At 49.1% G+C, this 12,720-nt stretch overlaps 1 protein-coding gene across 5 annotated transcripts in view; it reads right to left on the reverse strand.

Moving 5' to 3' along the window:
* Positions 1-12,720, reverse strand: part of Runx1 (RUNX family transcription factor 1) — a 234,523-nt gene that overhangs the window by 40,359 nt on the left and 181,444 nt on the right. For 4 of the 5 annotated variants that reach the window (XM_017598053.3, XM_008768598.4, XM_039088599.2 and 1 more), the window contains one exon: positions 2,039-2,230. The exons of the other annotated variant lie outside the window; for it this stretch is intronic. In XM_017598053.3, coding sequence (XP_017453542.1) covers positions 2,039-2,230 — 192 coding nt within the window. The remainder of the gene's footprint in view (positions 1-2,038; positions 2,231-12,720) is intronic. 5 annotated transcript variants of the gene reach the window in all.

The raw sequence follows: 12,720 nt of genomic DNA on the forward strand, positions 1-12,720 counted from the left end.
GCTCTGCAGTTTCTAGGGACGAGGCATACACAATGGCAAGCGGAAGCAGTCCAAGGTCACAAAGCAGGCAGAGGCACCCATCTGAACTTGCTCCCCCATGGCTTTGAGCTGGCTTTAAAAACGCTTACCAGTTCTGGTTTGACTCTCCCGTAAGTAAAAGGCAAGCCTCCTCCTCAGCTCACAGGTGAACAGGGCAGCCCTGAGAGGGCAAGAGAACTGCCTTCTCTTTGGTTTGGACATATGAGATCCAGGAGAAAACGTGTGTGAACTTAAGTGATGGTAAACAGAAGGCACAAAAACATCCTTGGACATTTCGTTCTCCTTCTCCTCACAGTCCATCCACCGCACCTAAAGTGCGATTTCCCTCAATCCACCACCGAGCTGCACTGTGGAATCTTTGGAAAATTAGTGTGAATGTTTTGAGTGATTATTCACCACTATTAAACACCAAACAAAACAAAACAACTAAGGGTTTTGGCGTGTTCTTTTTCTAAATCTACCTAGAAAGAAATCCTTTGTGTCCTTTTATAGAAGAGAGAGATGAGAGGTCCCACACTGTGCTGACATGGTCTTGTGTATCTCAGGTTGGCCTCGAGCTGCCTATGTAGCCATGGCTGGCCTTGAACTCTTGATTCTGCTGTCTCCATCTTGCAGGTGCTGTGATAACTGGATTGTATCGCCATGCCTAGGGTATAGGCTTTCTATATATTACACTCTGGAAAATGTGGCTTTTGTGAGCCCTGCATGCTTCTCTCCAGAGACAGTCATTTGCTCAGATAAAAACCTTGTCGAGTAGATGCTGCCCGCACGCCCCATATGGAGCTCAGAGGAAACTAACCTCTGCTTTCTGTGAAGGGCAGAGCCCCACCCCTGCTGCCATCCCTCTCTCGGCCCCCGTCTCCATACGGGCTGCTCATCTTTCATTAGAGTAGCCCAGGCCTGCACCTCTGCAGAAGGAGTATCGCTGTAAGCACGCCACGTATACAGCTGTGTCCCACAGGGCACAGAGAAAACTGCGTTTCCGTTAGTATAATGGCATCACTGAGCAGACGGCCTCTGACGTCAGCAGTCCTGCTGCCGAAATGCACTGTGAGCATTATCCAACTCGGCACAGAGGGTGTGTGCAGTGTTACGTCTCACAGCGAGTTTGCAGCTGGTGACTGGCCCACAGAGGGGCAGAACTCACACTTCTCATCTGAAAACATTATGCATGACATAGCCTGTACCCCCCCCCCCACACACACGCATGCCTCCCTCTTCGTATTTTGAAAAGAACAGATATTAAAATGAAAACTTCACTTGAATCTGAAGGCAACAAGAACTTGCAAACCCCTCGATTTTACCTTGCTAGATTTGTATGTAGCACATACATACATACATACATACATACATACATGCATGCAAGCTATGGTGTGTATTGTGGCTTCAAGACTAATGCATAAGAAAGATAAGAAAACAACAGAGTAGAAACTCTTACAAAAACCTCCCGTCTGCTTCTATACAAGTAGCTCTTTGACTCTGTAGTCGGAATAGCTAAAGATTAAACCAAAAGTGGGTTGGTGATACAGCTTTTTAAACGTACACATACGGAAGAGTGTTTTTGTCATGGTTCCCTGTGTGCTGCACAGCATCTAGAGTGTGTTAGATGCTAGCTGCAATTGAGGAAATGGGCTACAGTCTCCAGGATGATGTCCACGGGCCTGGGTAAGCACTAGGACATATTATATAACGTGCTCGAGCTCCCGTGACGTTTGATACCTGGGAATGATACTCCAAGGGTACCAAGAGAGGTACACGTGTGTACCCATGTACACATATGGGTTCTATAGCCACGCTCCCTCCCTCACCCAGCAGCCACACTTTTCAGAGTAGACATACTCTGTGGATGGAACAGTGCTTTTCTCATAAGCTCCCAGTGGATGCTGTGGGTTCCAGGAGTTCCCTCAGAGCACCCAGAGGAAGGCCTGGCAGCCTAGGTGAGCTCTGTGCCTGGGACTCCAGCAAAGACAGAGGGTAGTGGGCTCCATGGGGTACTTACCCTGCATCTGACTTTGAGGCTGAGGGTTAAAGGCAGTGGAGTGGTTCAAGGAGGCCCGAGGGTTGGGCGTGGGGGCTGGGTGATGCGGGCTGACCCTCATGGCCGTGCGCCGCAGCTGCTCCAGTTCACTGAGCCGCTCGGAAAAGGACAAACTCCCGGGCTTGGTCTGATCATCTAGTTTCTGCCGATGTCCTATTGTAGGGACCGGGAGGGGAGGGGAGGAGGAGGAGAGGGAGGCAGGGAAGGAGGGAGGGAAGAGATCAGAAAACGTGTTGTGGAGGGGGCTTTTCTTATCTTTTCCCTCCCTCTCCCTTCACCCCCAAGGTAAGCTTGTTGGACCTTGCCCCTTGGGCTACCTGCCTATGGGAACCAGGGCTGTCCTTCCCGCAGACCAAGAGTCCTTCATCCATCCCACTGGCCACCGGATGTTGCCTCAGTCTGGGACTCGGTGCCCACATCTCTCTGCATACCCCTCAGGTGGGCAGAACGAGAGACACTAGAGAGTGGAACTGCCGATGATGGCATGGGGAGGAAGGCCATAGCTTGTTGGCGTGGGCCTCACGCTGAGAGCAGAACTGTGGCAGTCAAGAAAGGTGCCCTCCTGGAGTCGAGAATGCCCTGCCTTGAGTACAGCTGCAAACCCACAGCCTAGGAGTGAGATTTCCTGTTACATGCAGGCAGGCACAGGCAGCCCTCTCAGGTTTACACACCCAGGCCCCTTCCTCCTTCACACGGGTTCCTCAAGAGCATCCTTTCTTTGCTGAAGCCCACTCCCTGGGTGTATCCCTAGGAGGAAGTAGGTAGAGAGGTGCAGCCTGGGTCTGTTCCAATGTTTCTAGTAGGCCGGGCCCTTGGGAGCCCAGAGGGAGTGGCTAGCTGGTCTGCTGAGTTTTCCCAGGGTCTCAGGAATAAAAGCAAGGTGGAAAGATGTCTCCTAAGGGTGGTAGGTGTCCCTATCACCAGGAAACAGCAAGTAGGGACATCTACAGGAGCCAGTCACGAAGGCTGGGCCTCCAGGTTTTTACTCTCCATCCCTTTCGAAGCGCCACACAGTTAGAGATTATATCAGAGTCCAGCCTCCCACAGAGGAACACAGTCACAGTGGACTTGGGGAGACCCACTCCTCCTTTTAAGAGGCCAACTTGTTGCCTCCTCCTTACCCTGAAGGTTTCTTTGACTAGAGCCCTTGACCGAGCCATAACCATTCTCCTGTCAATGGTTACACAGCCTCACAACATGACAGGAGAAGCCGCTGGCTCCTGCCCATAGAAATGCTGTTCCTGGTACCCCATCCCTACCCAGAGCTACACAGAGGACCCTGGATACCTTTCCCCCAGCACAGGGGTAGGCACAAGGCTACCACTCCCCCACCCCCACCCCAGCCACCCAGTTCCCAATTGCTACAATTATAAAATTAAGTTGTAGAAGTTGTGTTATGGTTTCAAATCCCCGTGGCCTGCCCTCTCTTCCTGCTACGGCCCTCCTTGGCACAACTGACGTGGTCTCAGGTTCCAGGCCAGAAAAAAGGGCCCACTATATTGCAGTGATTTTTATCACTGACAAGACCTGTTTGGCTCCAAGTGGAGGGAGGGAGAGAGAGAGAGAGAGAGAGAGAGAGAGAGAGAGAGAGAGAGAGAGAGAGAGGAGAGAGAGGAGAGAAATGCTTAAGCATAATATTTGTGTAGTTCCCATGCAGCGCTCCCTCTTTCCACGTATCACCGCGGCAAATCTGGACTGTCATTCAGAGCTCACAACACTGGACTCAAACACAAACACTGTGAGTCACGCAGGCTCGACCAGTGCACACGGGAGAGGCCTCTTACAGCCGGAGTATTTAAAGCTCCGTGGACCAAAGAGACCAAGTCCCTGAGCCACCCCCTTCAGCCTTTACTAGCAGAAGTACAAAAACGTCTTTTTCTAGAACCCTCTACCTCGCTCAGTCTTAGCGCACACAATTCGGTGTGCAGCCCTCTTTGGTGCCTCCCTCCTCTTTTCTTCTCGACTGAGTCCCACTCCGCATCACACTGAGAAACCTCAAGTTTTCTCCCAGAAAAACAATCAGAGCTCTAAAGCCATTTAGAGCATGATCCTGCCCCCTTTAAGTGTCTACCATGGTCTCATGCCAGTCAAGGAAGTGGAGTGTAGGAAACAGGACTCTGGATAGCTGTATGGTCTCAGAAAGAATGTGGGCCAGTGAGGGCTTCCAGCAGGTTTTGTCTACGTTTCTGCCTCACATTCCTGAGGCGCCCAGTGGCATTTTGGAAGAACACCGTGAAGGACAGCGTGTAGTCATGGGAAGGGTGCGTGTGTGCCTGTGTGTGCTGTATGTGTGTATGCTGTGTGTGTGTGTGTGTGTGTGTGTGTGCTATGTGTGTGTGCTGTGTGTGTGTGTGTGTGTGTGTGTGTGCATGCGCACGTGTGCACTCTCAAGTGTGTGACCCAGAGCATCAGTCATGGCTGTGTCTCCGGCCAGCCTTTGAAGAGTGGCTATCTGAGTATCTGGCTCTGTAAATTTGGGGACATGGTCCCTGAGAACCCAGACAGGAACGAGCCATTTGTGGCAAGCCACTACGTGGCCAACTCATGTGACACATTATTTATTTTTATTTCTCTTCCCTCACTACTCAATGATTTTTTTTTTAAAAAAGTGCTAATATGTGATCTGTGTTTGTACCATCTGACACCTGCCAAAATCGTAGTCATTTGCAGAGATTAACTGATGACGGCTTGCCTCGGCAGGAATGCCTGGGCCTGGCTTCTCAGAGCTGCCTCCTAAGCCCTGAGAGTCTAGAGAGTCTGGGGCTGGGTTTACTGCTCGGGCTTAGGGAATGGTTCATTCCACACTCTCCCCACCATGTGCATTCTGGGAGTGTTTAAGAGGGTTGCTGCCTGAGAGGAAGCCTGACCCCCACGTTCACAAGGTGTTAAGAGAGTTGCAACACCAGGACACTCAAGAAAGGCGGGACATCATCAAGTTACAGGCGTGGCCCCGATGCATTTCGAACCAAGAGCACCTAATTCTCTCCTGAAACCATAGGACTTTGTGTGCCAAACAGCAATGTTTTGCATGGAATACTTTCTGATGGAAACTTTCAGGCTGGGGGGGAAAATGAGTGCTTTATGCCTTCGGGTTCCTGGATCTGCATGCTATTAAAATATCAATTTGCCGCCTGAATTTTAAATACGGGAGTATGGAAAGTGCCCGCTATGAAATCCTCTCTTCCTTCTTACTGATTACTGGGTTCTGGAGGGTAACAGGGAATTCAATACTGGATCAAACCACTGTAGGACTGTGCAGACTAAACACATACATTCTGGTAGCCTGGACTTTCAAGTGCACTGGGAGTCAATTGTGAAGGTTTCCAGAGTGGGGCTTCGAGCTGAGGCCACTAGATATTGGGTTCATCCTTCTGATGCTCACACAGAGCTGAGCTGGAGGGGACCCCCGAATATTCTATCATTATTTTTACACATCTTGAGAGAATGCTGCTCAAAATGTTATTATAAATGCACATTCTAGAAAGCAACAAACAATGGAAAAAAGAAATATATAATAATATAAACCAATGTCATGCGGCTCCATCCCAAACAGATCTCTGCAGTTCCCCGAGGTGGCTGCCCATCAGAGCACCCCTAAATGCTATTGTATTTTATAGCGGATAATGAGGCCAGTCGCCATCTTCCTTCATTAAAGCAGGGCGGAATAGCATGCACAGCTCACTCACACCCCAGCCGCCTTGGCCAGGGCACCGCTGTGGTCTGTGGCTGTAAATAACTGAAATGTAGCATCTGGTCCCCTATGGAAGGCAATGAGGTGGAATTGCCAGAATTTCCTGGAAACATTTGATTAGCCAGTCGTCATCTGTCAGCCCTCACTTCTGATAGCAGTTTTCTGGTTTCCTTGATAGATCACATGGCAAGTACTTAAAGTCTTGTTCTGGTGGGTGAGCAGATCAGGAAAGTCTATGCAAACGACAACACTGAAAATACCCTGTCTGTCTGTCTGTCTGTCTGTCTGTCTGTGTGTGTGTGTGTGTGTGTGTATGTATGTGTGTTGTGTGTGTGTGTGTGCAGATTGTGATTCTCATAAAAGTAATGGTGCATTTTATATATTCACTTTTAAAATGACATCTGCCAGGCTGGAGAGGTGGCTCAGTGGTTAAGAGCACTGACTGCTCTTCCAGAGGTCCTGAGTTCAAATCCCAGCAACCACACGGTGGCTCACAATCATCTGTAATGGAATCTGATGCCCTCTTCTGGTGTGTCTGAAGCCAGCTACAGTGTACTCACACAGATAAAATAAATAAAAAATCTTTTAAAAAATAAAATGTCATCTGCAACATTGTCAACCCAGTGGTGGCTACGTGATCTGGGTACCCCATTCCTACCCAGAGCTTACTCTTCCTTTGGTTGGGACAGCTTTATGACCCTGGATAAGGAAGTGCAGTAGAGAGAACACTTCATCTTCTGTGTGTCACAGTCAATGGCCAACTACCCTGCATGCAGCTCTGACCCTTCCTTGAACTGTCTCACAGGTAAGACAAGCCTTCTGACCAGCAAACCTGCTCTCTCCCAGCTAATTAAATGTTGAGAAATACCGTCTACTACTGCATATCATCCACATAGTACAAAGCTCTGAGCATGTAGCTCAGAGAGCGACCACTTCCAAGCGTTCACGAGGCCCAAAGTCTCAGCTCTAACATTGTGAAAAGAGAAAGAAGGAAGAAGTAAACATTTTCAGCTTAGTAAACATTTAAACTAATCACACTACATTTAAATTGATTCACATACTAGACATAAACTATGGAATGATATTATGTGGTATAGGCTCATGTATATCATGATACATTTTATATATGTATGTTCTTACAGATGGTCCGATGTTAGGTGAGTGTAGATGGTTTGTTTCTTAACTTCCTCTCATGTCATCATGCTAAGCAAACGGGACAGAGTTATTACACCAAAGAACTGGAGAAGGGCCGGAGAAATCAGCCATAACTTTTTAGATGACAGACGACGAGCCAAGTTCAGAGAGGTTCTATCATTTAGGTCATCGCACACAGCCTTAGGGAGGAAGAACTCAGGTCCCAAACCATTCTCAGTCCCCCAACTCCCACCTCACACCCAAAGCAGCTAGAACGAGAAAGTTTGATTTTTGTGGCCCCCCTGCCTAAGTGAAGAAATACAGAGTCGCAACCAAACGGAGTCTAGAGCACAGGTCATAGGGCCCCTCTTTGTCCCACTTCTGTCCCCAGTGTGCCCAATGAATGAGGAGGGCCAGATTGGACAGTGGTCTGAAGCTGTCTGAGGGTTCTATATGCTGGGAGCACCCGGAGACTCTTGCTAGGAGGTATAGAGTAAGGGCCTGTAGAACTTTGGTTTCTAGAAAGATCTGTGTGCCTCTGATGCTGCTGGTGTCAGGAATATGTGAGAGAGAAGGGAAGAGGGGCTCCCCTGACTGGCCCATGAATTTCCCATGAGCACCATGACATCCCTTCTCCTACAGGTTTCTGCTTTGCTGAGGACTGGGGAATGAAATACCAGTTATGACACCCCTTCAGTATCTGTGGGAGACTGACTGCTTGATTCCTGTACATTTCCAGCCCGTGGCATTCACACTTCTGATATAAAGTGATCCCACATTTGTCCCATGATTCCATGCATGTCCTTCTGAGTTCTTTCAATCATCAGATACACAGATTTTTTTACATTGTATCTTTGGGGGAAAGACAAGAAGAAGACGTTTTACATTGTATCTTTTGGGGAAAGACAAGAAGAAAAGTCTTCCCGCTTAATACAGATGCGGTTTGAACATTTTCCTTGCTCATGGATAACGAAGGCTGGCTCTACTCCAAGTCCATGGGCGCTTTGTGATGGCCCTATGTGGTATGAAGACTGGTGATCCTTTAGTTTAATTTTTAAAAGTTCTTCCATATGAACAGAGAAACTCTTCCCTGATGATTGCCGTGTACAACTATCTCCTGCTGTGGCTAGATGGCTTTGGTTACAACGGTGGCTCTCAGCCTTCCTAAGGCTGAGACCCTTTGATTCAGCTCCTCATGTTGCGGTGACCCCAAGCGTAACATTATTTTCATTGCTACCTTATAACTGTCATTTTACTACTGTTATGAATCATAATGTAAATATTTTGGGAGACAGACCGTTGTCAGAGGGGTTACAACCCATAGGTTGAGTAGCATGGGGTTAGAGGCTCCTCAGAGTTCTTGAGGAAGAGGCTCCTGCCGGGCCATCAGAGGGAGTGTAAAAACAGTAGGGACTGCTGCACTCACATGGGACTTATTCTATTCTGGACATGCAGCAGGTTAGAGCTCAGAGTGCCCCTGATGGCCAGGATGTTAACGCAGCCTCATACTCCTCCTTCTGAGAGGCAGCCCTCACTAGGAGACACCATTGCCCATCTGGCATCTTCTGCTCTAAGTCTGTGCTTCCTGCAGACTCTGCTGTGGGCAGAGCCCTGGCTCCTTCTCTGCAAGCCTGGAATTAAAGGACTAAGGTGGATTCCTCCCAGGGGCACCCATGGCAATTATGTCTGCCACCCGCAACGGCTCAGCCGGCTCTCACTGGATGGCTCTAAGCTTGCTGCTTCTTAACAGCTTCATGGGATGCCATGACTCAATTTCCTTAGTTTCTTTCAGGCAAATACCTGGTCTTTAGAGCTTGTCCCCGATCTAACCATTAAGACAGTCTTTAGAGCTCTGACGTGTATGTGTGTGTGTGTGTGTGTGTGTGTGTGTGACAGGCTGTCATGTAATCCAGGCTCGTCTTGAAATCACTATGTAAGAGGACCTTGAATTCCTGATCGTCCTGCTTCATCTTCCTGAGTATTGGGGAGACAAGTACATACACTGTACTAGGTTTATATATTGCCAGGGGTTGAACTCCGGGTGTCATGCACACCAGGCAAGAACTCTAACCATTGAGCCTCACCCCCAACCTCTGGCTCTTTTCACAGCACTGTTGTGTCACTGTGGTGTGTCTGTGCCCACTGAACCTTGAGTCCATGGAGACATGGATCCTGCTGTCTCCTCAGTACCTAAGGTTCCTGGCACACATCTGGCTAGGGCTAAACACTAACTGAACAACCAGTCTAACCCAGCAAACAGATGTTCATGATCTGCGCCATCCACCCTTCCTTCCCTAGACTGGAGGGAAGCAGAATTCATTTGGGGCAAAGGAATACAGAACTGAAGTGTGTGAGTACAGTGTGACCGCTGGGAAGTGACCTGGCAAGGCAAAGTCTCAGCCTGGGTCTTGTTAGAGTGAAATCCTTAGCCTGGGCAGTGGGACTCCCTGAAGAACTGTCCTGTCGGAGTCAAATCTGTCACCAAAACCCATTCACTTTCCTTCATCAAACTGAAAAGTAAGACAAGTCCCTTGTGCAGAGTTGAGCACAGCAAACTGGCACAAGCCAGCAGGTGGAGCGGATGATGCCTTTTCTCTGTGGTGAGTACCTGATGCACATGTCTTCACACACATGCTTATGCAACACATGCATATGCCACATGCTTATACCGTGTGTACTACATGCATCTACAAACACATTACCACATACTCACATGTGAATGTCTACATATTCCTATCAACTCATATAGTCACCATGCTGGTATACAATATGTTCTTGTATCATGTACATGTATGTCATATATATATTACACACATGTACATAGCACATGTCTACTACATGTATTGCACTACAGTACACACACATGCTATATATACATACATATATGTAGTACATGTCTATTATACACATATATACAATAGCACATATATGTGTTATGTTTACATGCATATACATACCATGTTTAAATTACACATGCATATAACGTGCTCTATATATGTGTTATATAATCACGTACACATATAAGTCATACACACATATATATATAAGTATCTATGTCATACATACATGTGGTATGTGTACATTTATGTGTATGTGATCTATCTGCACACATACACACACACAGATTCACATTTCTCAGACACAAGCTATTGCGTGATCCGCATATGGAACAGTAAAGCCAGCTGAGGCCAAATCAAGGCAAAACCTGACAGAGTCACAGGCAACAGGCTGACAGACAGGCCCTGCCTGTCCTACTCCCTGAGGCCCCACGATTCCTCTCTCCCTCTTTGAGCCCCAGGTTTCAGGGAGCAAAAGCAGCAGTATCAACCATTTTTCACTCTGGGCCTTGAGTGACAGACTTCAGGTGTGGTGGCTCCCACAGGCCCCCGGTGACCTGAGAGGAGAGCGGTTATCTCTGTGGTCCTCACCCTCCCTCACCTGCTGCTTTGTCTGGTGACTAAGGAGGTAATTGTAGCTCAGAGCAGAAGCTGTCTGGTTATCTTGTACTCCTGACCAGCAGTGGTCCTCTGTGGGGGTGGCTGGCAGGGGCAGCCTGTGGGAGGTGCGGGGAACTCTCACAGCAAGAAAGTCTCCTTGTCAACCTGTAATCCCAAGTGTTATCAACTATCCTGAAAGCAGGGTCTCGGGACCCCCTCTGTAAGTAAAAAGTAACCTGATGGAACTCTTCCTACCCTTCTGTGGAGTAGCTCTGACACAGACAGACTTCAGGGAAGGTGGCCACAGAAGGCTAAGTCTGGGCTACAAGTCACAGGCAGAGTGGGTGAGAGAGTGAGTGGGTGGATGAGAGGGGGAGGGAGTGAGTGAGTGAGTGAGTGAGTGGGTGAGTGAGTGAGTGAGTGAGAGAGTGAGTGAGTGAGAGAGTGAGTAGGTGAGAGTGAGTGGGTAAGTGGATGGGTAAGTGAGTAGGTGGGTGAGTGGGTGGATGAGAGGGGGCATGAGTGAGTGAGTGGGTGAGAGAGAGAGAGAGAGTGAGTGAGTGAGTGAATAGGTGAGTGAGTGAGAGTGAGTGAGAGAGTGAGTGGGTGGATGAGAGGGGGAGTGAGTGAGTGAGTGAGTGGGTGAGAGAGTGAGTGAGGAGTGAGTGAATAGGTGAGTGAGAGTAAGTGGGTGAGAGAGTGAGTGGGTGGATGAGAGGGGGCATGAGTGAGTGAGTGGGTGAGAGAGTGAGTGAGTGAGTGAGTGAGTGAGAGAGTGAGTGAGGAGTGAGTGAGTGAGTGGGTGAGAGAGTGAGTGAGGAGTGAGTGAGTGGGTGAGTGGGTGAGTGGGTGAGTGAGGAGTGAGTGAATAGTTGAGTGAGAGTAAGTGAGTGAGAGAGTGAGTGGGTGGATGAGAGGGGGAGTGAGTGTGTGAGTGGGTGAGAGTGAGTGGGTAAGTGGATGGGTAAGTGAGTAGGTGGGTGAGTGGGTAGGTGGGTAGGTGAATGGGTGAGAGAGTAAGTGAGTGGGTGAGTGGGTGAGTGGGTGAGTGAGTGAGAGAGTGGGTGAGTGGGTAGGTGAGAGTGAGTGAGAGAGAGAGTGGGTGAGTGAGAAAGTGGGTGAGAGAGTGAATGAGTGAGTGGGTGGGTGGGTGAGAGAGTGAGTGAGTGAGAGAGCGAGTGAGCAAGTGGTTGAGTGGATGTCTTCCTGTGGGATGCTGGCAGCATGAATAATGATCTCTCTCCCTCTGTGTTTAGGAAAGGGGGTAAAGAAAAAGCACCATCAATCCCTAAACCTGAAGAGAGAAAAAGAGCGCCAACTGGAGTTGTAGGCTGGCCTCGAGGAAGTGGGCCCGAAGAGGCAGCTTGGACAGCTGCTGAGCATCTGTGAGCTCCAGCTGTTTCAGCAGAGCGCTGGCTGTATGTATGTCACACGCAATAAAAAGGCTATTTTCAGGGCTGGAGAGACGGCTCAGCGGTTATGAGTACTGCCCGCTCTTCCAGAGGCCCTGAGTTCAATTCCCAGCAGCCATGTGCCGTCTCACAACCATCTGTAATGGGATATGATGCCCTCTTCTGGAGTGTCTGAAGACAGCCACAGTGTACTTACATACATTAAATAAATAATTGGAAAAAAAAAAGAAAAGAAAAGGCTATTTTCACGTTGTTTGGGGATGATTCTGACTCTCAGGCACTGTGGTCTGTGACAGAGATAGACGGGGTGGGGCCAGGGGAGGGAGAAGTGGAGGAGGGGAAAGCAGCTACAAGCCAGGAATGGCAGAGTGAGCAGAATCCTGTCTACCAATCCCCGCAAGTACTCATTAGCCAGCAGCCTTGTACCTACAGAGCCCAGACCTGGTCACTCACAATGGGAAAGTTCTATTCGTTCCAAGTTCTGAGCATCCCCATTCGCCCCCTGGTGACTACATCTCAGGCAACGCCAATGCGGAGCAGGGGGGCTACCTCCCTAGCAATCCTGGGCAACATTCTGCCTTTGAGTCCTTCCCACAGTTGACAGTGGTGGGTCTTGCCCCTGGTCACCTAGGGACTGGCCTATGGGAAGCTGGTCAGGTGAGACCCAAGAGTTCTCTCTCTCTCTCTCTCTCTCTCTCTCTCTCTCTCTCTCTCTCTCTCTCCTGTCTTAATAGAAAAAACACCTTTCCCAGTGGGGTTTTTGAGTTTTTCTTTTTACTATATCTCTTCACTCCTGTATGTCAGGACAAACTTTGGAGACCAGTAAGAGAGGCCCAGAACTGGGCAGATTGCTCTGTAGTCTCTTCCCGGCCCGGGAGTGGGGGTGGGGGGAAGTGTGTGCACCCCACTTCCCGTTCTCTTCCCTGCCCCCCCCCCTCGCCGACACACACGGGTCACCTCTGCTCCTTC

Source organism: Rattus norvegicus, chromosome 11 (assembly GCF_036323735.1).
Source record: "Rattus norvegicus strain BN/NHsdMcwi chromosome 11, GRCr8, whole genome shotgun sequence".
In the NCBI taxonomy this organism is placed as follows: Eukaryota; Metazoa; Chordata; class Mammalia; order Rodentia; family Muridae; genus Rattus; species Rattus norvegicus.